Raw genomic sequence first — 25795 nt, 5'->3', positions numbered from 1 at the left:
TTAAAGAAGCTCATTGTCACTGATACATACTTTATAGCTAATTTAGCTCATACTGTTATTAATCCTATTCCTCAAAATAAAACAAGACAAATGCTTGAGGAGTGAAAAATTGAATTTTGTAAAGTAAGCACTTGGTTAAACATTAACTTTTAACTATTTGCAAACAGATACATCAAATTGGGCAATTAACAAGCAGAAATTGATCTTGTTGCCTCCATTTCTTGATGAGTCAACTATTTATAATATTATCTTCCATTTTCATTAACCCCATAACCAAGACAGAATCTTGTCCCCTTCATCCCATAATTCTTTTCTACTATCATCATCAACTATACCTTGTGTCCTGTCCCAATCAAAGCTTAAATTATACCATTCTTCATCAAACCCTAAATTTACTGGTGACCGAGTACAATTATACCATTCCCCGTTACTTTCTCCATTTGAGCTCCAAGCAGTAGCACTGCAACTACTTTCTCTCTCTAAGTCACCACTAGTCACTATGTCTAGACCCAGCATTACCTCATTTCCTCTCCCTTCAGGATTACTTGGACCAAGAACATCACTTTCTCTATCTTTTTGAAGGGTATTATCATCAATGGCATTGGTAACATTTCCACTTGGACCCACAACTTCACCTTCCTCCAGTGCATATTTAAGGCGATTTATTTCACTGTCTAGCCATTCATATGGTCCCCAGACTTCACTTTCTCCTTCTTTTCTAGAGCATACTACTTCTGTTGCATTGAATCTTTCACCACTACTGCTCATGCAAGACTCTCTTCTAGTATTTTCTTTAGGCTCATGTTCTTTAAGCCCTTTTTGGACATAACCCATTTCTTGGTTTCCCTCAACTTGCCCTACAAATGATGAGGTTATTGATTTTTCTTTAGCTGCTGGTTCGTGGTCAGGAGCTAGGGTTCCACTCTTAGGCCTGTCTTGTTTTTGTCTTTTAATGGTTGATCGAGCTGTTATTTTATTACTTGATCTAGATTTGCATGCTCCAGGTACATCTGCTATGTTAATGGTGGTAATGGATAAAGAATCATTCTTGGAAAAGCTGTAAATTTTCCTGCTCAAATGGGAGTTCCAATAATTCTTTATCTCATTGTCTGTTCTTCCTGGTAAATGAGCAGCAATCAAAGACCACCTAGAATTCGATTAAAAAAAAAAGAAATAAAACAATTATGTATGTGCACATAAATCTTGACTAAATCAAATTCAATTTCATGATTTCTAAATGCAATTTTGACAAGAAAAGAAAAATTAACTTGCATCAAAATGACATGTACAGCTTTGTTCTCATAGAATTGGTTGCAGATGGGATAGCGACCGAAGTTAGGAATGAGGTCAAAAACAAGGCACATCATCATGTTTCTCGAAGGAGAATTTCAAGATTCCACAATCACAAATCTATAAGATTTAAATGTAATTAAATAGAATGGAAGTGTAAATGTGTCAATGAGGTAACCGTTCATTAATTAATCGGTTAGTTGAAGAAAATGACACTTTGGTCATTGATTAACTAAAAATTAATAGTGTTTCAAGGGAGAGAAAAAAAGCTAATTAATTAAGAGTAACAGTTTTGTACAATTTTAAAGGCGCGTGTAGGAGATGTTGCTCAAATGGAACTTTTCTTTTAATATAATTAAAGAAGAAAACATAAGATCTGGCTGACTAAATTATTTATGTTTAATTTCATTATTAAAATTTTAATTTGATTCATTTTAATTTTTTCCATTAAAAAATCGGCACATTGCATTTCTTTCTTTTAATAACGAGCAAAAAGATATTAAAATGAATCATATTGAAATTTAATACAATTATACTGGAAAACTAAAAAAGTCACTTGATCAAAGCTTTAAACAAGAAAAGGAATTTGAAGCAATGATTGAACTATAGGTGAAGTAACTTAAGCTATACGGTGTCAAGATATGCTAAAACTGGGAGTCCATAAAAATCTACTTAAAATAGACTTGTTCGAAAGCAGGATATGCAAGGAAGAAGCTGAAACAGATGCACAAAGTAGCAGATGTAGTTTTTCTTTTTTGTTTGTTTTCTAGTGTGTGAGTTAGTATTCATTACTACCTGATGTTGGAAGGGCCTCTATGTCAGTGTTACTGAAGATGTGATTTGTATCTAGTTTATCAGCAGTCATTACTTCCTGAAGTGGAAGGGCCTCTATATTAATGTTAATGGTTACTTGATGTATTCTTATATATAAACTCTGGTTATTCTTTTACAAGTAATAATATAAACTGGTTAAAAAAAACTAATCCTGTTTTTAAATGTGTGATGTTGGTGTGTCATAAATAGCAATTCGAATTAGAGTGTTAATTATCTTTTATAAAAATATTTATTACATAGAAAAAAACAAATCATACAAAGATAAATTATATCATGCTTTACAAAATGCAATTTAGACATAAAGTTAAAGATATAATTACTCTAAACAGATATTAAAAATTAAAATTAAAATTAAGACTAATTATATCAACGATAAACTAAATTTTATATTCTAATTTCAATTTAATCACAAAACTTAATTTGATTTAATTATTTTATTCATTATATTTTTATAGTATTTAAGATATTAACATATTATAAAGGTAATTGAGTAAAGAAGAGAACTAAAAAAAATTCGTAAATGTGTTAATCTCCCAATAGAATGAGATATAAGTTATATTTAATGATTGAAATAAATTAAAATAAAATTCTTATAAATAAACTGAGATTTAAATTTAGAAATAGCCGTTGATATAATTACTTTGAAAATCGTATTAGAATAAAATAATTGTAATCTCATTGTATAATTAAAATAGACAGTTTTATTGTAAACAAGAAACAAAAATTAAACAAAATGAAAATGTCATTAATTTGAGTATTAAGTTTTGTGCTTTTGAAGGTTAGAGAGTAATTATTGCACTGGGACCTATTCCTTCTTCTTATGAAAGAAACTGTTGACCATATACTTGCCATGAAAACACCAAATTATTAATGATAAGAAAAGGAGAAAGGCGATGATCTAGTGGTACTTTGATAATGTACCTTTTTCTTTCTTTGAAAAATATTAAACAATATTCATGTGTTTATTTGAATGATTGGATCATAATTTAAAAAACTAAAAAGACAGTATTTTATAGTAGAAAGGATTAATGAGAACTAGTTTCTTCAGTTAAAGTTAAATAAATATGTATACCTATTACCCAAAGCTGTATGCAACTTTACAATGGTTTCGTCCTCTTCTTTAGTAATGTTCCCTCTCTTCAAGTCAGCTCTTAAGTAGTTAATCCATCTCAGTCTGCAACTCTTGCCACACCTTAACAATCCTTCAAAAAATAATAATCTTCTTTCATTAGTTAATTTCCATGAATATATCTTCATGGAAATTAAAACCCCAATTGGAAATGAACAGACGATGTGCATTTTGATTAAGAACTGTTACCTGCATTCTTGGGCAGTGATCTCCATGACCCTTCTCCATTAGCTAGAATGTATTTTGTCAAGATTTCATCTTCTTCAGCTGTCCATCTTCCCTTCTTTAGTCCCACTTTCTCACAGCATGGTGCTCTTCCCATTTTCTTAAGATCCTTAATCAGTTCTCTCTCTTTCTATAGTTTGATAGGACATATAGTTTTGAGTGAGAGAGAGAGAGAGAGAGAGAGAGATCTTCCTTTCCCTAAAGAGAGAAGTTGGGAAGTAGCTAGCTAGGTTTAATTGTGCAGTGCAGGTACTGTGTTGTCCCTTTTACCTTGGGTATATAGAAGTTGGTGGAGAGAGAAATGATCACGATGATGATGATGATGATGATGTAGACATGGGAGCGGTGATAGAACTGGCCACGTTTTTTTTTTTTTTTCTCTTTTTGTAGGAGTAGGACATGTTTTGTAATAAATATTTTCTCGGCAAGAGAAGAAACGTATAGATACAAAGAGAGAGTGGAATTCTATTTGCATACATACGAGCGGTGACAAAAGGTGCCAACGATCAACAGAAACATGGTCAAATTTTGTTTGCATGGTTACAGTTTCTCTCGCATTCTATATACTCGAATCTCAGTCTCCAAACTGAAAGAGCCAAACACAGTTTCGGGATATGGGGTCAACCCAAAAGGGTAATTAAGAAAGTTCCATAAGGACAGAAGTTGAAAATAGTAATTCATTATAATATGAAACATATCATGAGATCACAAATCGTCATCATTAGCTCGGTCTCAGTTTAAGTCTTCTTAATTAAATAGAGAATTACAAGAATTTACGTAATATGCACATGTACTTGAGAAAATCACATTTTCACTAAAAAAAAATAAGAAATTATTATATGAGTAGCTGCTTATGATTATATAGCTGCTAGTCAAGATGTTTACAATTGAGCTATAACAATTGAAAGTCCATTCCAACTGCCATTATTTATAAATCCCAACTAAGTTTTGCTTCAATTTTTAGTTGCTAAATTACATTGCCAAGTGATTGACAGTCAATGCTTGGCATCCCCAAGAAGTAATATATATTTTTTAACTGAGTAAAGAACTATATGCAAATGAAGCAAATGACCCAGTAATCAATTCAGGCATTTCCTAGACATCAGTACTATGTTGTTCCAATGTTTTAGAGATCTTCTTTGGCTTGCCATTCTCTGGTAATGAATTTCAGATGCGTAATACTTTGTTTCTTTCAATAGTACAAACTTCATTTTCCTACCACATCAAAGAAAAGGAGTAAGAGCAAAGGAAAAACTGGGTACTCCCTTTTTCAGATCGTTGTGTGTTTGGCAGTTGAATTGGTTGAGAAATTAATTGGAATTATGAAATGCACAGTTGGAATTTTATGTGCATGTTTGAGGGCTCACATGGTATAGGTCGGCTTATTAAACCGATGAAAGCACAGAAAACGACCTTCATATTAATGCTCTCCCTTTATGTTCTTTTTGTCCCTTCTTCCTCACGGACAGGCCTCTTTCGTGTATATTAAATGAACTTCCACTACAGAGTCTCAGAATAGCACACTCTTACTCCTCATTCCTCATTCTTCTACCTCTGGGGAAAATAAAAAGTCCATGAAATGTTGAAAGTGATGATATTACGAGTGCATGCAAATGACTAAAAATTTAGATTGGAGTTTAAAATATTTATCACTTATATCAGCTCAAACTAAAAATATTAAAATTATAAATAGCTATATTTACAAATCAGTTTACGAATTTAACAATTCAAATTTGTAATTTTAATTAGTTCGAGCTCGATTTACTCATTAAATGAATTCAAGCAATCTTTTCACAACAGGCTTGCTTGGCTTATGTGGTTAGATCATTAGAATGCTACAAAAGCATTGGTATCACATTTGCATAGATCTTATACTAATGTATGGCACAGTACTGTTTTTTCTTGAAAAGTCCACAAGACTTGAAAATCTAAATTCACGAGGCTAATAAAAGCACTTGCACCTGTTCAGTCGAATGAAAACTGGGGAATTACAGGTACGAAGCAATTGAAAAAGGGGAGGTCACCGGTGAGTAATTAATTAAAGAGCATGTCTAGAGTCTGTTAGCAAGTTGCAGCATGGCAACAGCAATAGGTCATAAAAATTCTTCATATCATATCATCATCTTCATGACAAGTGGTCCTCATTCACACTGCAGGACCGACTCAAATTCAAACACATCATGAAATGTAAGCGGCCCACGTTCTATAACTCATAACCTCATTACTCACTCCTTCAATAAGGGCCAGCATAAATTAGGGTTTCTGCATCCTTTTGGTCATCTAGATAAGATCAGAGACTAACATGCTAGCAATCAAACATCACCACCTACAAGCCAGAGCCTTGCATTTAGAATTTGCACAAGCCAAACCTTTGTCTAAAAAGCACCGGTGCCAATTTTAGCTTCCACTTGGCTGTAGGTGATGTTCAAACTTCAATTAACTAAAGAGACAGGTATGAAGCAATGGTACAAGGTTTACATGTCTAAAGAGTACTTGCACTTGCACTTCCAACCTGTCTTTTACCTAGTCGAAGCTAACTGAACATCCCCTGCAAGCCAAACCCTTGCATTCTAAAGCAAAATAACACTGATCTCTGACAAAACATGTTTTACTTGAGACAACATAGGGAACATATTGACATTTCTATACAGCAAAGAAATGGTACCCAACACTTCTGTCAATTCAGAAAAATGAACATGCTATACTCTTGCTGAATTTCTACTCCGCAAAACAGTTGAATATACAACATGAGATATGTACTTTGCAAAAATTATTTTCTTCATGTTCTAGGTAAGGAAATGCAAGTTCATCGAAGATCAACAACATCAAACTTTAACTTGGAATTCATATAGACATGAGAACAGTGCTCATAGATTGGGGTTCCATCCAATGGCTCTTCATGGGGATGAAAACCCCTCTGCAGGCAATTTCGAATTACAGACACACCACCCGGATCGGACAAGTGAAATATGCCATGTGGACTGCATTAATTGAATATACATGTTAGCATGCTAATGAATAGCTATAATGGCAATGCAAAATTTGTTATTAACATTCCATTTCATAATCACAGAGAAGCATTTCAGCATTTGGGATACCACTGGGTCCTCACTTTTATGAAAGCGAATATAACATGATTTTCAACATTTTAAATTGCAGCCGAAAACAATCCCCTAAAGAAGTTCCATACTTGTCATTAAGAATTTCTACAAGCTCAATCATTGAATTGAATCATTCAAAAGGTAAATTTTTCAGTTCTCCCTAAAATTAATTTAGGATTTTGTTTAACATAACCAGCGAGCCAATTAAACTGATACATTTATTGTCCGAAATGTGCCTTGAACAGTTCAAGTTGAGTTATGATTTGAAAACTACGCCCACATTTTCCTGATGACAGGCAAATGTTATAGTGGGGCATTTATTTGCTCAACTTAATACTTCATATAAATTAAAGCTGATAATTATTTAGGAACAAAAGAAAGAGTCTACCTTGATGTATCAGTCGGAGCCATGACAATTGCAATTGCTTCAGGTAACATGATCTGAGAGCAGGACATGGAAAGGTCTTTCAGCCAAATGTAGTATTACAATGTGATAGGATATAGAAGAACAATAAATGAGGTCTTTGTCTGCAGTCACATCTAGCGCCAGTGCATATTGCAAAATAATGTGTGATAATGTTGACATCGTTTCAAAAACTCAGTTGTTTTCAAAGATAAATGGAGAACCAGTGCTTTGATAGAAAAGAATGGTACACGAGAAAACACATCTGTCTGAGATTTGTCAACTCAGTAGGAAGAAATATTCACATCTGTCTGAGATTTTTCAGCTTTGTAGGAAGAAATATTAACATCAGTCTGAGATTTGTCAAATCAGTAGGAAGAAATATATAAGATAACAAGTATAGAAACAGATGAATGGAAATTGATGTTACAAAGCATTACAATGGAATTGTCTGCAAATTTTGTTATCAAAGAAAGCATAAGCATGCATCTAACAGTTAATGCAATGACCTCAGGAGAACAATGAGGTATCATTAAGAACTACAATAACAGCAAAATATTTAGTGCATACAATGAGAAAACAAAGAGATGACTGCTGCTTATTGTTACCTGGTACGAGTAATGAGTGTGCAGATCAACAGAAGACATGAAACATGTCTGTGATGGGTGTGTCTGCAAATACGTATAAGAAACAAGCGATAAGCTAACACACAAAAAAAGTAAAAACATGAAATCTAAATTTTCTTACTATTATATATCCATAGAAAATATAATGCTTTACCAGATATAAGTACAATACCAACAAATTAAATGAATCCACCATGGCCATTGAAACACTTACATGAATCCATCCAAGAGGAAAGAGTGCCAGCCTGTCTTGAACTTCAAATATTTCTTCTTCATTTATTGTCTGACACTGAACATTTACAATTGCTTCAAGAAAATAAATTAATGGCACTAACGCAAAGTAACAAGAGAAACTAAAAGTGCCAAAATATGAATGACATCTTGAAATTAAAGTACATAAATTATGAAGCTTCTTGCACCACCATGTCAGTTGATCAATGAAGTTAAATTGAGTTGCATTCCAGAACACTACGGTGCTCGGAGATAAGTGTTACTTCAAAACATGAGGAGGTAATAATATCTTTAGCTAGCATTCTTAAGTTCATTACAGAGCTAAGGCTTTGTTTGCTTTGGCGATTGATGGCAATCAGCAAATGATGAAAAATGGATCTACTCCCACTTGGAGAGACAACCACTAGGAGAGATAATAATACATAGACATATACATATATGTAGGAAAAACATAGGAAAATGGGGAAAAGGACGACCAAAAAATAAGTGACAAATAACACTCCAACAGATGCTGTTTATGCATATCTTGCATATCATGGAGAATCTGACATGCAGTGCCCCTTAAAATCTTAACTAGCAACTAGCACCAATGTATTTCATTCTAGAAAAATGAAAACCAAAAAAATATTATTTGACTTATTCATTGATTCAGAGTAATGTACCTAAAGCTATGAAAACATGGAGAAGCTGCAAAGCATTAAAAACTGCAAAAGATATTTCAATCAAGAAAAAGTTGTTATCATTACCGAATCTGAAGTTGACTCTTGCTTTGGGATTATAAGTGTAGTGATTTGAAAGACCCTGTTTTTCTACAAACAGCGCATAAAGTGGAAACTATCAGGAATCATGCACAATGGCTTTAGAAAACAAGAAAACTGCTTATTTTGAACTTAAATTTCGCTTCACTTACCAATGAACCAGCAAGAACACCACATGTTTCTAGATTTTTCTTTGTGTTAGCACGAGCTAATCTCAAGAAGTCTTCCATCATATTTACCGGCTGCAATTTGTGTTAAAAGGGGTTAGAAGAAACTACCATCATAGTGACTCATAATTAAGAGCAATTAAAAAACTGACAAATTCTCACGACCACCAAATGCCACCAAAAAAATATACATAAAAAAGTAAAAACAAGTTTATGCCAGCAGCAAACAAAGCATGAGACACCTACAACGTGTAAATGTTGATACGAATTAGAGTTGTGAATCCCATCCTGAGAAGGTTTTGCTGGTCCAGGTCTTGGATCTGCAACTTTAGATGGAGGAATTGGAGAAAACTCTTGCTGCACTTGAGCAAGAACAGGAGGTGGGGAGGGTTGCCTGATGCCAACAAACTGGAAAGGATCTTCCCTTGCTTCATGAATTAATGCAGGGATTGACTCTTCAGCAGGACGTGGCCATATCCCATCATCTAAGGAGAGCACGGATTCCATTGTTGAGCCAACTCCCCCAGAATTATTATCATTCAGTGCAATATCATATAGTCCAGCCTGATTCAGACTATAATACCATAGATGACATGAAAAAAGAAAATGTTATAAGAAGGCACTATTTAGAACGACAGATTCAAAAAGTACCATGGATCACAGTCAGTAATCAGTAGTTAAATTTCATTAGAACACCTAATAACCTAAGGAAGGGACAGAACAAAGCATATATTTCAAGATTTAGCAAAAATGAATCATACAAGTGCTCACCTTGAATCTTCAGAAGAGGTTAAATCAGCATAATTTGGATACTGAACCTGTATTAGACGATTAATGGATGAATCTCTGGAATTGACATGTTTACTTCACAAAGGCAACTACATATGCACAAAAGAAGGAAGAAGAAAAGAATAGGAGAACAGGACAAAAAAAGCCAAAAAAACAAAAGCCAGCCAAAACTTTTACCTTTATCTGTGCAGTAGGTCCTCGCCATTGGCCTCGAAGACCATTAGGGCCTAAAATTGAGTGTTTAGACAATGTCTCTTGCTTTGGAAGAGGAAGACTAATAGATCTGGACATATTAAGAAACTAATGTCAATCTTACAGAACCTAGCATGCTGAGGCATACATTTCATAGATTGTAAGATGTTACAATGTTTGATGAAGCAGGAGGTTCTTCACAAGGAAAATCAAAATTTTCCTCTCACAAAGACAACTAAAGTCGGAACTCTAAAGGAAGGCACATGGTGACAAGAATTAATGTGCATTTAGAAAATAGAGCTGTCCAATGTAGAGGGGGCAGGAACTAAAGGTTCATATTGAGCAAATTTTGGTCAGATCCAGAACACACCTACCAGGATGTGATTCACTCATCATTAAATTCTATTTAATAAACACACGAAGACCACTTTGAATTGTAGCGATAAAGATCTCTTTCTAACACCAAGATAATCTTGATAAGGGGGAGATAAACTAATCTATACAGTTACAAAAAGATTATTATTTACTCTAAAGATTAACTGTTCGAGCCAAGAAAGTTGAGCACAAATTTGGAATTTGGAACAGATACTGAAGCATAAAGTTAAGAAGCGTGTCATCGAGAAGGAAAGAAATAAGCACTTGGAACTTTGCATCACGAAGGAACTGGTCCATGTACAAAAAAACAAAACATTTACAGATATCATGCTATGTCTCTAACTGCAAAGTGTACTCCTGGAATAATATACTCACAATTTATTCAACTGCTTGTCAATTGGCAGAGAGTTTGAAGATGACACTTGAGTATTATTGTTATCATACTTCCATGAAGACTGTAGTGCCACACCATAGGGCTAAAAACACAAATAAATGTGATATTACAAAAAAGAGTTTGTTATAAGAACCCACTAAAGAAGCAAAAAAAAAAAAGAAAAGAAATAAATGAATATGAAACAAATTATGATTAAGGCATAATGCTGTATTTATAAAGTATTTGGTTAAGTTAGTACCCGTTTGACATTGGTGTTAGTGTAGGAAGTTCTATTAACAAGAGGATATTCTGAAGGAGATGGCTCAGAATCACATGAAAGCCGTTCTGGGCCATCAAGTTCACAAAGTTGTGTTCTTGCAAAAGCATTGTTAATCTCTTCAACGCGACGATGAAATACCGGTTTCAAAGATTCAAGCTCATTTAATACACCTAACAAACTCTATAAGAACAAACCAAAGCAACAGTATGTCACTATACAGTATAATATTATCACAAAATCTAGTCAAATTTTAACTATACAGTCAAATAAACAACTAAATTAATGATGACCTTTATATAAGCTACTCTTTCTTTTGGAAGCGAAACATGGTAATCCTTGTGAAATGGAATAGTTTCAGACACCAAACTGAACAAAAAAGGAATAAGGGTTACAATTTTAAATAAGCAAACACAAAATTGAGCAATAATACATAAATACGATAAATAAACAAGCCTTTAAATTAATTTACCTCGAAAACCTAAGAAGTATTATATACAAATCTACTATATTCTTCTCCTCTCTGTGTATATTCGCCTGTGCATCATCAAAATTTTAGAATTAAATTATTCAAAAAAAAAAAACTTTCAACCTCCATTATTAAACAGCATTTCGTAACTAAATCAAAATTCACCACATTAAGTAATAAAAGATTATTAGAAACAATAAACAAAGCAATTAAGCAAGAAAAGAAAACCTGTCTAAGGAGATTATCAGCGATTCTGTAATAGTATCGGAGAGGAATCCGATTATCGACTTCCACTTTTCGAGCAATTTCATTCACATTGATCTTCATTGTTTAAGGATAAAGAATTAATCGGCGATAAAACAGCCGATTCTCTTAAAATCCGATGAGGTTTTACGGTGATGCCACGTATCCGTTAGAGGTATCGATCAATGTGTAAACGTATGAGCTAAGGAAACGGAGAAGAAAAGAAAGGAAAGATCGTCGTTTTGAAGAGAAGCTTCTGTTTGTTGTAATGTCGACATGGTGAGTTCGGAGAGTCTTTGATTAGATGCGGTTGATATCACTTGATTGAATGACGTGGCATAGCTTTATTCGATGTTCATAAACAATCAGTTCTATTGGAGACTTGGAAGTCGGAAGAGTACTCCACTTCGTTTTGTAAAATTAATTTTGAAATAAATTAGATAAATCATACATGTAAATTGTAATACATCTTTAACTTGCATAGGCCCCTATATGATAAAATTTTTTATATGTGATGTATAATTTTGATAGATAGGGATTAAATAAAAAATTTTCTTTCCTAATTAAATAAAAAATTTCAATCATCAAAGTAATATATTAATTATTTTTAATATTATATATAAATATAATTTATTTTTATACCATATATTATCATATTATATTATGTATGTAGATATTTAATTAGTGTTTGTTAAATTTTTTATATATATATAAATTTCAAAATAAAAAATTATTTTAAATTTTTATAATTAATATAATAATAATAGCCGCACAATTAAACAACTAGTTTAGTGATTTCACTATTTAAGTTTAATGGTATTTAAATATAGTACTCACTTTTAAAGTGGTTTTACCTTACTACTAAATTGAGACACCCAAGTTGAATTTATTTCAATTCAAAGAGAAGATTATATAATTAGAAAAGTACCTAAATATTGGTTATTTATGCAAAAAATAAAAGCACATAAATATTAGTGAGATTGGAATATTGATCCAAAAGAATTCACATTAGTAGCCTAATCAAGCAATTCTAAAAATTTTACAAAGTAGGAGAAGAAATCTCACATGAACGCGGAACTAGAAATACGTTAGAATTTGAGCAGTAAATTTGATGGAGAATGAGTTTAAAGCTTAAACTATGGATTGAAGTACAAAAACTAGCAACAGAAGTAATCAATTTCAGTATACAAAGCATATGCACGCAGTTTTTCTAGTGGTTAGTTAACAAATCATGGTGTGATAATAGGAGAGTGGCATAGAGAAGTTCATTCCAGGAGTCTGGAACACCAGGCAGACACCAATGGCTGCAGTCTTGAATCATCTCATGGTCTCTTCGGATCTTAGACTGTCTATAAACAGAGGGATGTCCATCTTTTCTGTAATCTGTCATTCTAGTAATGTTGAGATAAAATACAGGGGTTTTCATTTCTGATATAACAGATTCAAGGATGCTCATCATCCATGGATATGGTGCAAGGTCAGTGTCATTTGTTACAGGCTGGTTTTCACCATCACAGCGACCAACCGCATTCCATGGCACTTTCCTGCAATACCCAAAAAAGAAATTCAACCACCCTGCCATAGAATTTCAGAACTAGCTGTCGCTATATATGGCTGGTGTTAAGAATATTTGATTACCTGAAGTGGGAAGCTGAGTATCCGCGAAAAAAGACCCTTGTATGACTGCTGTTGATATTAGCATCAACCCAATGTGCCCAAGTCCACAAAGCTTTTGTGTATGCTTCTGTCACTTTTAGCCTGTTATAGACATGACTGCCTTCTTGGAAGTAATCTTTGCTGACAAAATATACGATCGGGGATGTCATCAGCATAGTAATTGATTTGGTCATAACTTTAAATGATTATGATGATGGTCTAAAATATTTAAAGCATAATGTTACCCCCTATTGGTCTTTTGGTGAGTCCACCAATGACCTGTGTTGAAGATAATTATATCAGCATGATGGTACTTGGAGAAAGTGCCCTGAATCATATCAAGCCTCAGTGTTTCTCTTCTGTTTCCAGTATCTTCTGATGCTTTCACTTCTTGGACAAGAAATGGTGATTTCACGAAATCTATTGAGCAGTTATAATCCTACAGAACGAATTACAAATACTTCAATCAAACAAGTGAAAAGAACTTTATCAAGACAGAGAGAACCAAAAAGTTAAATCAAATACTTTTCTAACTCTTACTATGAATTTGAAAGAGTAGAAACCCCGAGTCCTGAACTCCTTCCTGCCAGAAACTTCAAAGATTCTACTTTTATTCTTCAATGACTCTCTCAATGCACAGACCAAAGATTCCCACATATTTCTGTTCAAAGAGTCTCCAACAAACACCAATTTTTTCCCTTTCAACAACTCCAAAAAGTTTCTCCCATCAAACCTACATAATTCAAATTAACATAAAAGAAAAATCACTCAAAGAAGTCAAATGAAAATGGAAACTTTAATCAAACAGGACCGAATTTTAGACCTTGGAATTTGGCACCCATGTGGTTTCCATCGATATCTAAGATAACTCAAATCAGGCCTTCCATTCTTGAAACAATTAAAAGAATCATCAACAAATGGGCAAGACCCAGGTTTGTAAATTGGACCGAAGTCATCATCAATAACCCAACTCCCATTAAAGATATCACAAGAACTAAGGCCTGAAAGAAGAACATCATCATCAGTTTCTTCTTTTCTTGAATTCCTTCTACTTCTTTCCATTGCAGTAACAGAAGAGAGTGTGCAGTTATCACGCAAGTCAGAGACAAGACATGTTTTGGATGATTGAATTGAAGAGAAAGGAGAGATATAATTTGCAGCGAAGAGAAGGCGAGAAGCGAGCGCAGAAGCAGTGAAAGATGGAGAATGGTTGGTTATTGAATTGGAGAGGAAAAGAATGGAGAGAAGGAGAAAAGAAGTGGCTAAAAGGTGAGTTCTTGATCTTGATAAAGGGCATGAGAGAGCTGTTGACATGTTCATGAAAGCAGCAGTGAAAATATTCTTGAAAGACGCCATTGAAGGAATCATAGAAAAGGAATTGACAAGGGTCTCTGCATTATATGATTTTATGGCCGTTTTGGATTATTGGACAAAAGGGTTCTCTTTCTTTTGTTCTTTTTCTTGGAAAGAAAGTAGTTTCATCTGATTGATGAAAAATGTATCTTTTGAGTCCTTTTCTGGTTAAATAATTACTACTGTTTGATGATAATACTCAAATCTTATTTTTAATAATATTAAGTTAAAAACATTATTTTGCAAGTTAAAAACCGTTTGATGTTTTAGCCTCAGGTTTAATTAACCCATTATTTTGCAAGTTAAAAACATATTACAGATGAAATATATCCATGCAGCACTATTGGTGCCACAAGCAACTGAGCAGATTAGTCTTGAATTCAGTTCAGAGAAATTAAAAGACAAATTCTGAATGTATCAGGACAAAGCAGACAATAGTCTTATTTTCCTTTCTAGAGTACCAAACAGAAGTTACACATCAACTTATCTATCTATTACATAAACATAAGCAAAATAAGGCGATAAATCATCCTAAAACATCAAAGCAACAAAACTTGCACTATGATTGCAAAGCCAAGTAGTCCAGAGAGATTCTGGATTTTGGTCATGTATGCACTGTTTTCTTCATATTGAAGATGCTCGGCTACATTGAAATCACCTGCATGACACAAATGTTGAATTACGACATTTCAGGAATGACCAAATCAAAAATATATATCTTTATAAGCTACTGAAGGTACCTCTTTCTGGACCATAGCCACATCCTGCCTTGATTGTATCTCGAATATCATGTATGGTAGCCTTATTGTAAAATATAAAGCGTGTCATAATGTTTTCTATGCAGTTTAGCACCAAATGTGTCTCTGTAAGACATGGTCCACTGCAATATTCATCTACATAATCAGGAGGCACATTCAGGTTTCCACTCTGTGTCAGCCTATAGGCGTCTGAGCAGCTGCTGTAAATCTGAAAGTTTGCCAAATGTTGATACACATGAAGAAACAAAGGGCGATTATAAGCACATAAAACAGCATATTAGAATCGACTTACATGTCTTTCATTAAAACATAGCAATGCTTTTGCAACAATTTCAGCTGGATCATCACCAACAACACCTGCACCTGTTTGAGACACACCTCCTAAACCGCCTGCGCCTGTGTAAGGCTCGTAGCCAAAACTGTCTGCGCCTGTCTGAGGCACGTCTTCATCATAAGCGTTCCCTGTCAAGGATTTCTGCAAATTTATAAATTGCTTCAAATGAATAACATTAATGTTCAAGAAAACGTGTATTTCAATTACACACACCTATATTGCAGCAGAATATAGAGATGCAGACAAGAACTACAGTTAAAACCAATGGTCTAATAGTAACTGAAATTGTCATTCTTGAGGATTGTAAACAATGCAAAGTGATAGAAAAAAAAAGAAAGAGACGAGGGTAATTTTATATGCCAAAGCAGGGACACCAACCTTGAAAATAATATGGTGGTTAGTTGCTTAATGATATTATCGCGGTTTAATTGTATTTTCTACAATCTTCAGGAATGGCAGCTTCACAGGTATAAGGTTTCCGTGTGAATTTATTGGGCATGGCCCACAATGGAATGTTCTAAAATAGTGGCATATGCGGCTCATGCAATATAAGTTAGTGATGGAAGATTTCACAGGGAAAATGTTCATTAACAAAAGACGGTTGGTGAGTTTCTTAGGAAAAACAATTCAACATGATGCTTTGCTCCAACTTTTGACATAAATTTGGAGGATAGAGAAAGGACTAGCGAAGGAGAGCAGTTGAGTGCAAGTCACCAACTCGTTCACCATACGAGAATTTTCCTGTTTTTAGTGTTACAAAATCAAACCTAAAAGAAGTTTTCTGGTTTGATACCTTCATCCAAAGTCACGGTTGCTTTCCGAAATTCCTCAAGAAGCATTTTAGTATCTAGTTGGCAGATTAAATAATCAAATGCATGTAAGCTTAAGCATATTATTAGTAGAAAAAAAAGGTGGGAATTTAAGAAGTAATTCTGTTGTATTTACCATTAGGCCTTTGACCTACTGAGAGAGCTCGTGTGGAGACTCAAGTTCGAGCCCCAATTTTACCCTTCCATGATAAAAAAACAAAAAAGAACCATAACGTTAACTCATTAACTCTATTGGAGCATTTGCAGCCAAAGCACCACGAGCCTGTCTTGAACGATCAAACGGAGAAACCTGCAGCAGCCTACCTAGCCAACAAAGGCAACAGTCTAGTACATGATCTTAATATATCTATAATAACATAGGAGCCATCTCAAAAGGAGGTCAAATGCCTTCATAATCTCTTTACAGAAAATGCCATCCAAAGAAGCTTTAGGTTGATTTTATTTGCCAAACATGCAACGAATTATCGTAATACAAAACATGGTACTAGGATGCAGCATACAAAGTGAAGGAGGTCAAGAAACCTCGTCGCAAATTGCAATGCAGAGGAGCCTCTTCTTGCAAGCATAGATACGAGAATACTCATTCTATAGCATTCAGTATCCAAGTCTGAAATGTATAGCCACGTAAAATCAGCAGCTTCACCAGTTGTATTGAGACTAATGAAAAAAGCTTTCCCTGTAGTTACAAAGATGGCTATATACACCTGTCATGGAAAGCAAGCATGTCTCACATGATGTCAGAAACAGGACTTCCTCTCTTTCAACAGCCAGGTAAAGGAAATGGAGTGCAGCAGAATGGCAGTCTCAGTAAATGTTGAAACACCTTTCTTGATGCACTCTGCTTCATTTGCTAAAGAGATACTCCACTGGTGTCAATCCTCATAAACCAGCTACCCATATTGCTCCCCACAAATACTGGTCTAGCAAGGTGGCATATCATTTCTCACAATTTTGATGAAAATCTGTTTTCCATAATAGCAGCACTGAAGAAAAACTGGCCGGAACACATTTCCATAATGCACTGCCTGGCCCAAAGGTCATCTTCTGACAAGTGACAGTGCATTTCCTTCTACCAAAGTCTACCAACTGAACAAGCCTATCCCACCAGAAAAAGGTGCAACTTTTCAGCCCAAAAACATGAAACGATTTGATAGAACTTTCTTATTACAATTCCTGATATGCATGATTCCAAAAAATGAGATGAGCTTATGCAGTCCAATTTTTGTGGCCATGTCTGTTTCTAAAGCGAAAACCTGAATAAAGCAGCCCATACTTATGAACCAAGAAGGGCAGAATAAAGCAGCACGAACTTATGAACCAAGAAGAGCAGAATCCTCTGATATAGCAGCAAAATTTACCAGAATGCCCCACTCACTACATGTTTTTGCAATTTTCTGGGCCGCTTCAAACTGATCTTGCTTAACCAGGGCGTCCAAAATTATATTGCATGTAAAAGAATCAGGCATACAACCATTTGCTTCCATTGAGAGAAATAGCTCCTTAGCTTCATTAAATCTCCCTGATTGGCAGAACACCTTGATAAAAGCAACATAAGTATAATTATCCGGAATCAAACCCAATGACAACATTGAAGAAAAAAGCTTCTTCGCATCCTCTACCTTTCCCATCCTGCAGAAACTTTGAATAAGAGCATTGAAAGAAAAAACATCTGGGTTTATTCCATCTGTTTGCATCTTTCTTAAGAGTTTCATTGATCTAGGAACATCCCCTATGATACACAAAGAATGAATCAATATATTGTAAGTGACAGCATTGGGAGAGAGACCCCACATAACCATTTCGGAGAAACAACCTAAAGCATCCTCAATCTGTTTTGCTCGACAAAGGCCATCAATTATTGAACTAAAAGTGAAAATATCTGGTTTAAATCCATGTTCTAAAAGCATTACCAATAGATCTCTTGACTTGCATATCTCTCCCCCTTTACAATACCCATCAATAAGGGTATTGAAAGTAACAAGGTTAGGAGGGATACCTTTATACTGCATCTCTTTGAAAGTGTTTGTTGCTTTGTCCATCATACTGGTTTTGCAGAAGCAGTCTATTACCATGTTATATGAACAGACATTACATAGAAGTCCATCCTTAACCATCTGATTAAAATAGTGGTTCCCTTCTGTCACTTTTCCAGCCATATACAAAGCTTTAATTAAGGCAAGATAGGTACTAAAGCCGAACTTCATGCCTTGCTCAACAAATCTATCCAATATGTTGCATACCTCATTTAGATCAAAGCCCTTGATCAAACAATTCATAGCAATGTTAAATGTCGCACTGTCAGGTTTATGGCCTATCTTCCCAAATTTCTTCAATAATGCACCAGCCTCTCTTGCCATATTTTTGCTTGACAAACAACACAATAGTGTATCACAAGCCAATCTCTGCAAGACAGGTTCTCTTTCAATAAATTCTATTGCCAACTCAAATGCTTTATTTGGAGCCACACAGCGAAACACCCCATGAATAAATGATCGAATAGTAGCTTCACTGGGACTCACCTTTCGAGCCTTCATTGTTTCTAAAACCCTAAAGGCTTCATCTACCTTCTTTGCATTAAAAAACCCATCAATTAAGATTGTATAAGTGAACACATTAGGTGAATATCCCAATCCTTCCATCTGTTTAACCAACCGGAGTGCCTCATCCACTACACCACTCCTACAAACTCCATGAATAAGTATATTATAAGTAAACCTATCCGGTTTGCAATTATCAGCAGACATCTGTTGGAATTTCAAATAAGCCAAGTCAAGAGAATTTGATTTCACCAATGCATCAATAACTGCATTATACAACCTTGTACTAGGACTTATACCCAAAAATGATATCTGCCCAAATATCTCATCACAATACTTTGCCAATCCTAATCTACCCCAACTACCAATCAAAATACAAAGCAATTCTTCGTTTATTCGATAACCTGAGGCTTTAATATCCTTGAGCAATTCAACAGACAAAACAACAGGACCTTTCCTATAAAGACAATTAGCTAAAACACCTTTAACAGATTGATCCTTTGCAAATAACGGATCCATATTGGAAACCCAGATATAAAATTTCAACGGGTATAATGGGTTTTCTTGATTTTGCAAGACACTGGCAACAGAGTGAGAATTCAAAGTAATCCTTTTGGCTTTGAACTCATGGTTAAGCAATAAAAACCAATCATGTCTTGAGAGTATTCTAGAAAAGTAATGATGATCAATTGGTTTACTATATTTATTAGCTGAAATGGGATTGTTTGAGATTTTTAATGAGTTGGGGTTAGTGAACTGAGGGTTAAGTAAATAGTGAGTATCACTATTACCTCCTAAAGAAGCTTCAGTTTTGCTTATATGATTCTGAGCAGATTTAAAATGATTGTCTGATTCTTGAAGCTGAGAGGACTTCTTGAGTGCAGTTGATGATGATGACCTAGAAGAAGAAGAAGCAAAGGCGAGGGCTTTCATGTCCGCTCTGCAAAAGCAGAAACCAAATGAAGAAGAAAATACTCGCATTTTAGTCGATACTGCAAGGGAATTGGAAAAAGAAACGACATAGCCTTAGGAGTTTTGGGGGTTAGGGAAGAAACAACCTTAAAACGACTTGATGTTTCAAGGGTCGGTTCAAGTAAAAGGTGCGGTCAATAAATCAGAAATAAATTGTTTATCTGAAACAAATAGACCTTTAGTGCTAACAGGCGGCAAAAGGGCCAGAAATCGTAAATTCAATAAATTCATCTCTCGATCCTCAAGTGTAAAAAACAGAATACCGTTAGTTATAAACCTAAAGCCCATATCTCTCTCTATACACAAAAATCCTAAACTCAATAAAGTTCATTTCTCTATCCTTTCAGCATCTTTATATTATATTAGATTATAATATTTTTAGATCAGATTTCTACCAAATTCTTAAAATATGGTTCGCCGTCGATAGAGCTCCTCCAACTAAGAAAATAACTTCAAGAAATAGTTGACAGAGATATTTCGACATAGAACGAATCAGTGACCATGAAATTTTAAAAAAAAAAATATTTGTCTCAGATAATAGAACACTGCAACTTGCAAGAAGCAGTATTAGATAGTAAGGAAAGCGGAGAGAAAATAAAGGAAAAAATTAAGTGAGATGAATAATAGAAATATAAAAGATTTGATATTAACAGTGTATTATTTGGAAAGAAAGTATTTTCTTGACATGGTTATTGAGGTGATGCTAAAAAGCTCAAAAATAATAGTGTTGGATTTGTGAGAGATGTTTGGAATCGAGTATGATCTCATATCTAAAGGAGAAGCTCGAATATTTAAACTTTTTGAAAATGTTGTTCCTGCAATTTCAATATTTACTGCACACGCACTGAGATCAAGTTAAGATATGCATAAGCAAGTCTAACGGTGAAACCACCAGCCCCACTAAACGTTGTCTTAGAGTGTGTTAGAGAGGACCCTTACTGCTAGCGAAGCACTCTCTCAAAAAATATTCCTACACTTTAATAGAAGTTCTGCATGTACAGGAGCCCTTTATTTATCTAAAAAAAGATGTAATAACTAATAAGAACTATTTAACACTCAAAGAAATTCTTTTGAAGTGTGATAAGATTTGAGACCTTTTGGTCAGTTGATCAACCTTATCTAAAACACCCATTTAACTCTTCCCTTATTGTTTCAGGAAAATCAATGTGCTAAAATCAAGTTCAGGTTCACGGCTTAGCCACGTTACTCTCCGGACCGGCACAAAACACTACATTGGTCCAATTTATAGCTCACTCCTCATGACCCTCCCTTCCGCGAAGACCTGCCCCGACTCCCGTAACCCAGTTTCTATTATGAATTGGAAGACCTCGTGGCTTCTCACGCGCCGTCCGTGACATACTCCGTGTGCACCGCTCGTCTGTTATAATAGGCGCGTCTTCAAGGAGTTTTTTTAACGTACTTCTGACTTGGGCAGTTTATGCTCCAATTTGACGACACGAGGGATTATTATTTAGATATCCGGGTCTTAAATATACTTGGGAGCATTTTTGCGACATGTCGGATGCACGTGTGCTTGCGCAGCAACAAATATGGGCAGCAGTGACGCATAGAGCCAAGAACCAAGCTTTTAATTGCACTAATGGTGATCCTTTTCATATGGAAAAGTATGTGGAAAGTGCTTAGTAAGGTATTTGATGTTGATTATGTGGAGTTCGATGAGAGTGATAAGTTTGATTTTGTTGGGATGGTGAAAGGAAAAGGAAAAGTCTGGGGAAGAGATTGTCGAGAAACATGGGCTCTACAATACCAAAATGGAAGAAATTACTTGTTGTGAGGCACTTAAGTTCGTAATGGGTTTTAAGTTTCAACATGTTTGTAGCATGAATATGGGTCGTGAATTTGGGTTCTTAGGGTACATGGATACGCTTAAGAGCATAGGCATGTGGCTGGAGAGACTGAGAAATATGAAAATTTTACCTTGGAAGCTTGCCCTGTGCAACTACGTTGAAGTGCAATGGCTTTCCTGTGCTTTCTTTTTCTTTATATATAAATATATAATTGCAATGGCTTTCTTGGCCATGTCTCAGTTGATTGGGTAAGGAGGGCCAACGAGTGCAAAGGTCCTTGGTTCACTGGACTCCTCCAGCAGATAATGTAATTGAAGTTAATTGTGATGCTGGAATTTCTGGTGCATTATGCAGGAAACCTGACAGGTTTCCAGGCTCCAATTGAATCGGCAGAGGCTGAAGCTCTGCTTTTAGGTAAACTTGCTCCTGATATGAATTGGAGACAGGTGGAGGTGGAAAGTGAGAATGCTGAGGTCATCAACGTGCTGGATTCAAATGAAGCGATTCTGAATAAAATGGGGCACTTCGACTGATGAGTTACGGACTGACAATTCAGGTTTTCGACTCATTCATTGAGAAGGCAACAGGGCTAGCGGCTGCTCATTGCACGGCAAAATCAGCAAGCCAGGAACAGCTCCAAGTCTGGTTGAATGAAGCCCAGGCAGCAATTATTAGTGATTTAGTTCTAGCTAATGTTATTTTCTATTTCTTGTAGTCCTCGATTAAGACTTTCTGACCTAAATTAGGGGGGGTGGGGGACAATTGCTTGGTATAAAAATTTGTTGTTTGTTACTACCTAGCAAAAAAAAAAGAGAAAATTGCATATAGCCAATTTAGTGTCAAAATGTGAAGACAGCCCAGTTCTAGCAACAAATAATGAAAGCTCCTTTTTATTGAAAGCCCATGAAGCTTCAAAGGCCAACTACACTTGTGTACAATTTCATGAAACAGTTTTCAACACATCAAAACACTGGGCTTAATACTAATGCAATCAACAATCCTGCAAAAAAAAAAAAAAGAAGAGAAGAAAATCGCTAAAATACAATCGTTACCATAAGTAAAAAAGAAAATCTCTCTATTTTTGTTGGCAATGACATGTATAAGAGATTACTCACATGAGTACCAGATGTGCAAGCCGGTCTCCTTGGAGGGAGCTGCTGGTGAGGTGTTCTCTGCAAATTTTCATGTCAGAATCGACCATGCAACATAAAATAAGAACACACTCTCTACTATGATCATTTCTATATATTCTATACTATTACTACCTGTAATTTTGGGCGCAAAGTTTCTACAGCCACAGTTGATTTTTGATTCACGCCAGCTCCTTGCTGTTCCACAGTTAACAACAAAAGAAAAAGATCATTATTTGATGACTAGTAGTTGGCGTATATGGAAACATACAAATTGCAGAGTCATCTTCTTTAGTGGTGACATTGGTGCATCGATTATCAAAGCAACAAACTAAACACTTAAATTTTGTTTTGTTGGGGGTTCTTTATTGAGATGAACAAAACTACCTTGCATAATGCCCAGTCTGCTGAATCAAAGAAAGCACGTTCATGGTCCTACACCCATTACAAGAGCATATTCATATACCCAAAAACAAAAATAATAGTACTACAGAACCTTCCTTGTCTAAGTTGTCGAATTTACCTTTGAAATCAAGGGCTTCTTCTTTGGTTTGAGTCCGTCGTATTTCTTTGTCATGGACGCCGCCTGTTATTTATACCAAGATAAGTAAGATGAATTTATGACCAATATTTGGATTGGTATTCGTATTTGTGCCGCCCGATATCAATAATCTATATATATATATATATATATTAATTTCTAAAACTTAAATTATTGTATTAATAAAATTAAAATTAAAAAAATTAAAAAAAATATTTAAAAATATTTAATTTGTTATTATTTTTTAAAATATTATAAATTAATATCAAAAATTAAAATTTTTATTAAATTATAAATATTAACTTAATTCTATAATTTAAATAATAATAATAATAATAGTCGTGCAACGGATAAAAGAATAGTTTAGGTTAAATGTGAAAGCCGCAAAAGTGAGCTTAATTAAATTTAATAAATAATTAGGGTTTAAATAAAAAAGAGAGAGAATGATATACATAGAGATGGTATGTAATTTATTTGACAACCCAACAGCCAATCGGGTCATTGTACACTGCCGACATATCCATATTCACCGAAAACGTTCTCTGATGTTTAAACAATTTATATCCACACAAAATCCTATTTCTCAGTTATAACCGTTAGATGTAGGGACCACTATCACTCCTACGATGCTGATTATCACATGCTATCAAATAAATTCCAGGATATATCTAGTAATTAGATATTTATTTTTTCTTTAGCCTGATTTGTTTGGTAAGTTAAGAATTGGTAAAGAAATTAATTAAAATCAAATTGACTTTCCATTTAAAAATAAAAATAAATAAAAAAATCACGTGTAGCACAATAGAGCGGGGTATATAAACGTGCATCTATCATGCAATCACCACCGTTAGATCTCCAGTCAATTTCTTTTTTCATAAAATAATGATAGGTTTTGCTGGGCCCTGTATATGCAAAACACCATGATTTGTTTGTTAGTTCCATCCCATTAAATTTCTATTCTTTTTTTAAAAGGTTATTCCAAGATTTTGGTGATTGTGTTTGTGTTGTATTATTTCTGAATTCATGATTTTCAATTTCAATAAGAAAAGAATTAAAATAAAACAAAGAGAAAAAGAAGAAGCAAAAACAGAAAGTAACAGAAATAGGGGCAATGGCGTTATAAATGTACCTCAAGGTCTTGAGAAGCATAAAAGTCTTCATTTCTGTTGCAATCTGCCATCTCAGCTCCTTTTCTGTTGAACCACTCACCACCATTAATCAACAAAATAAAACTCACAAAATCCCAGATACAAATTAAAACTGTCCAAAAACTAGAGAGTGTGTGATAAAGAAAGCAAACCAAAAAAAGAAAGGGATCTTTACGTTACCTTGCAGTAGAGAAAAGTAAAAGATGAAACTAGTTCCAAAAAGAAACAAGAAATGGATGTTAAGAGAAAGGAAGAAGAAGAAAAAGGAATGGGAATGGTTTTTGGAGTGAAGGGGTGAGATAAGGATATGCGAAGTTAAGGTAAAGATAAATATGATGGATAAAAGAGAAGAGAAGGGATGTCAATCTTGAAAAGAATATAGAAAAAAGTAAAACAGCACAGATAAAGAGAAATTTAGAAGAGAATTAGGAAACGAAAACAAAAAGCAAACTGATAAAAAAGAAAGAAAGAAAGACCCAAATCAGAGAGAAGGGAAGGGTGGGGTAAGAATAAGGTAGAAGGCTGGTGGGCTACTGCTGCTTCTTCTTCTCCTACTTAAAAAAGGCTTTTGTATTTATAGTGAGATTGCGATTCTATGTTTTAGCTATTTATATATTGCAATTTGCATTCCAGTTTTTTCTTTTTTGTTCTGTGTTTGGTGAGGGCTTAATACTCAACCCAATATGCTAACTAAAGAAAATTATTTATTCCCTTTTAGTATAGATATCAAGCAAAGGATATTATAGCCAATTAGGGAGTACCTTGTTTGGCACTTTCAATTATATAATATCTCCAATTTAAAAAACTCTATTTAGTTGGGCTGTAGCATCCTGCAATCACCCTTCCATAATTTGATGTTAATTGATCATAAATCATTTGATTACTTCATTATCAAAACTGCAGTTAAATTATACAATTACCCAATAAGAATATTTTAACTTTTCTATTAAAAATTATACATTATATGCAATTCATTTTATATACATCAATTAATTTAGAATTTTTATTATTCAATTGTATTATACATGCAAAAAAATTGAATTTATGATAAAAGGTGAAAAAATAGCTAACCCTATTTTATTTTTAATGAACAAAAAAAAAAAAAAAAAGAGGTTTTGATGTATATTGGTCATCTTGATATTGTTAAATATCAAGGGAAGTTGGTCCAAAGGCAAACCCACGCAGTACACATTTTCTCTCACGTGCGATTCCCTTCCTGTTACCGACACTTTTTATGCACGTGTAT

General features: G+C 34.4%; 6 protein-coding genes and 1 pseudogene across 7 annotated transcripts; 1 reads left to right on the top strand and 6 right to left on the bottom strand.

Annotated features, from left to right (window-relative positions):
* On the bottom strand, positions 1-5936 carry LOC8258777 (transcription factor MYB111). Its single transcript, XM_015719209.3, has 3 exons — positions 3443-5936; positions 3197-3326; positions 1-1147 (listed from the first exon to the last, which is right to left on the bottom strand). The coding sequence occupies exons 1-3, from the start codon at positions 3573-3575 to the stop codon at positions 262-264; spliced, it is 1149 nt and encodes a 382-aa protein (XP_015574695.1). The 5' UTR covers positions 3576-5936; the 3' UTR covers positions 1-261.
* A 223-nt stretch (positions 5937-6159) lies between these two features.
* On the bottom strand, positions 6160-11780 carry LOC8258778 (AMSH-like ubiquitin thioesterase 3). The gene is made up of 14 exons (XM_002519142.4): positions 11468-11780; positions 11243-11307; positions 11064-11139; positions 10753-10953; positions 10496-10596; positions 9731-9836; positions 9536-9582; positions 9011-9338; positions 8750-8839; positions 8586-8648; positions 7823-7897; positions 7591-7653; positions 6968-7020; positions 6160-6459 (listed from the first exon to the last, which is right to left on the bottom strand). The coding sequence occupies exons 1-14, from the start codon at positions 11564-11566 to the stop codon at positions 6285-6287; spliced, it is 1542 nt and encodes a 513-aa protein (XP_002519188.2). The 5' UTR covers positions 11567-11780; the 3' UTR covers positions 6160-6284.
* Positions 11781-12555: 775 nt separating this feature from the next.
* On the bottom strand, positions 12556-14612 carry LOC8258779 (protein trichome birefringence-like 4). Its single transcript, XM_002519143.4, has 5 exons — positions 13962-14612; positions 13679-13871; positions 13384-13577; positions 13121-13279; positions 12556-13026 (listed from the first exon to the last, which is right to left on the bottom strand). The coding sequence occupies exons 1-5, from the start codon at positions 14504-14506 to the stop codon at positions 12693-12695; spliced, it is 1425 nt and encodes a 474-aa protein (XP_002519189.1). The 5' UTR covers positions 14507-14612; the 3' UTR covers positions 12556-12692.
* A 294-nt stretch (positions 14613-14906) lies between these two features.
* Positions 14907-16649, bottom strand: LOC8258780. Of its 2 annotated transcripts, none has more exons than XM_048378962.1 (4): positions 16529-16649; positions 15542-15724; positions 15232-15457; positions 14907-15149 (listed from the first exon to the last, which is right to left on the bottom strand). In XM_048378962.1, the coding sequence occupies exons 1-4, from the start codon at positions 16529-16531 to the stop codon at positions 15031-15033; spliced, it is 531 nt and encodes a 176-aa protein (XP_048234919.1). In that variant the 5' UTR covers positions 16532-16649; the 3' UTR covers positions 14907-15030. The 2 variants fall into 2 exon arrangements, with proteins under 2 accessions (XP_048234919.1, XP_025013110.1); XM_025157342.2 differs by lacking the exon at positions 16529-16649 and adding an exon at positions 15797-16463 and having other exon boundaries at positions 15542-15711.
* Positions 16650-16828: 179 nt separating this feature from the next.
* On the bottom strand, positions 16829-20240 carry LOC8258781 (putative pentatricopeptide repeat-containing protein At3g16890, mitochondrial). Its single transcript, XM_002519145.4, has one exon. It carries the CDS (start codon positions 19929-19931, stop codon positions 17724-17726), a length of 2208 nt encoding a protein of 735 aa, XP_002519191.2. The 5' UTR covers positions 19932-20240; the 3' UTR covers positions 16829-17723.
* Positions 20241-21067: 827 nt separating this feature from the next.
* Positions 21068-22437, top strand: LOC8258782 (annotated as a pseudogene).
* Positions 22438-22594: 157 nt separating this feature from the next.
* LOC8258783 lies at positions 22595-25233 on the bottom strand. Its single transcript, XM_002519147.4, has 7 exons — positions 24730-25233; positions 24531-24594; positions 23384-23446; positions 23248-23295; positions 22996-23058; positions 22846-22902; positions 22595-22730 (listed from the first exon to the last, which is right to left on the bottom strand). The coding sequence occupies exons 2-7, from the start codon at positions 24579-24581 to the stop codon at positions 22722-22724; spliced, it is 291 nt and encodes a 96-aa protein (XP_002519193.1). The 5' UTR covers positions 24582-24594; positions 24730-25233; the 3' UTR covers positions 22595-22721.
* Positions 25234-25795: the final 562 nt, after the last annotated feature.

The sequence above is a fragment of the Ricinus communis genome, chromosome 9 (assembly GCF_019578655.1).
Source record: "Ricinus communis isolate WT05 ecotype wild-type chromosome 9, ASM1957865v1, whole genome shotgun sequence".
NCBI lineage: Eukaryota > Viridiplantae > Streptophyta > Magnoliopsida > Malpighiales > Euphorbiaceae > Ricinus > Ricinus communis.
The sequence above is the reverse complement of the archived record's forward strand: the minus strand, read 5'-3'. Positions and strand labels throughout refer to the sequence as shown.

What these genes read in the sequence shown, in the direction of transcription:
- LOC8258777 (XM_015719209.3), bottom strand. Translation starts at nt 3,575, where the DNA reads ATGGGAAGAGCACCATGCTGTGAGAAAGTGGGACTAAAGAAGGGAAGA. An exon ending in ATCACTGCCCAAGAATGCAG is followed by an intron (nt 3,327 to 3,442) that starts GTAACAGTTCTT and finishes TATTTTTTGAAG; the next exon opens with GATTGTTAAGGTGTGGCAAG. An exon ending in CATACAGCTTTGGGTAATAG is followed by an intron (nt 1,148 to 3,196) that starts GTATACATATTT and finishes ATCGAATTCTAG; the next exon opens with GTGGTCTTTGATTGCTGCTC.
- LOC8258778 (XM_002519142.4), bottom strand. Translation starts at nt 11,566, where the DNA reads ATGAAGATCAATGTGAATGAAATTGCTCGAAAAGTGGAAGTCGATAAT. An exon ending in ATACTTCTTAGGTTTTCGAG is followed by an intron (nt 11,140 to 11,242) that starts GTAAATTAATTT and finishes TTTTTTGTTCAG; the next exon opens with TTTGGTGTCTGAAACTATTC. An exon ending in TTCCTCTTGGATGGATTCAT is followed by an intron (nt 7,654 to 7,822) that starts GTAAGTGTTTCA and finishes ACGTATTTGCAG; the next exon opens with ACACACCCATCACAGACATG.
- LOC8258779 (XM_002519143.4), bottom strand. Translation starts at nt 14,506, where the DNA reads ATGATTCCTTCAATGGCGTCTTTCAAGAATATTTTCACTGCTGCTTTC. An exon ending in TCTACTCTTTCAAATTCATA is followed by an intron (nt 13,578 to 13,678) that starts GTAAGAGTTAGA and finishes TTCGTTCTGTAG; the next exon opens with GATTATAACTGCTCAATAGA. An exon ending in CACCAAAAGACCAATAGGGG is followed by an intron (nt 13,280 to 13,383) that starts GTAACATTATGC and finishes ATATTTTGTCAG; the next exon opens with CAAAGATTACTTCCAAGAAG.
- LOC8258780 (XM_025157342.2), bottom strand. Translation starts at nt 15,875, where the DNA reads ATGACAATTTCAGTTACTATTAGACCATTGGTTTTAACTGTAGTTCTT. An exon ending in TATGTTTTAATGAAAGACAT is followed by an intron (nt 15,458 to 15,541) that starts GTAAGTCGATTC and finishes GCAAACTTTCAG; the next exon opens with ATTTACAGCAGCTGCTCAGA. An exon ending in TGGCTATGGTCCAGAAAGAG is followed by an intron (nt 15,150 to 15,231) that starts GTACCTTCAGTA and finishes TGTGTCATGCAG; the next exon opens with GTGATTTCAATGTAGCCGAG.
- LOC8258781 (XM_002519145.4), bottom strand. Translation starts at nt 19,931, where the DNA reads ATGCGAGTATTTTCTTCTTCATTTGGTTTCTGCTTTTGCAGAGCGGAC.
- LOC8258783 (XM_002519147.4), bottom strand. Translation starts at nt 24,581, where the DNA reads ATGGCAGATTGCAACAGAAATGAAGACTTTTATGCTTCTCAAGACCTT. An exon ending in ATGCTTCTCAAGACCTTGAG is followed by an intron (nt 23,447 to 24,530) that starts GTACATTTATAA and finishes TATAAATAACAG; the next exon opens with GCGGCGTCCATGACAAAGAA. An exon ending in CTTTGCGCCCAAAATTACAG is followed by an intron (nt 22,903 to 22,995) that starts GTAGTAATAGTA and finishes GAAAATTTGCAG; the next exon opens with AGAACACCTCACCAGCAGCT.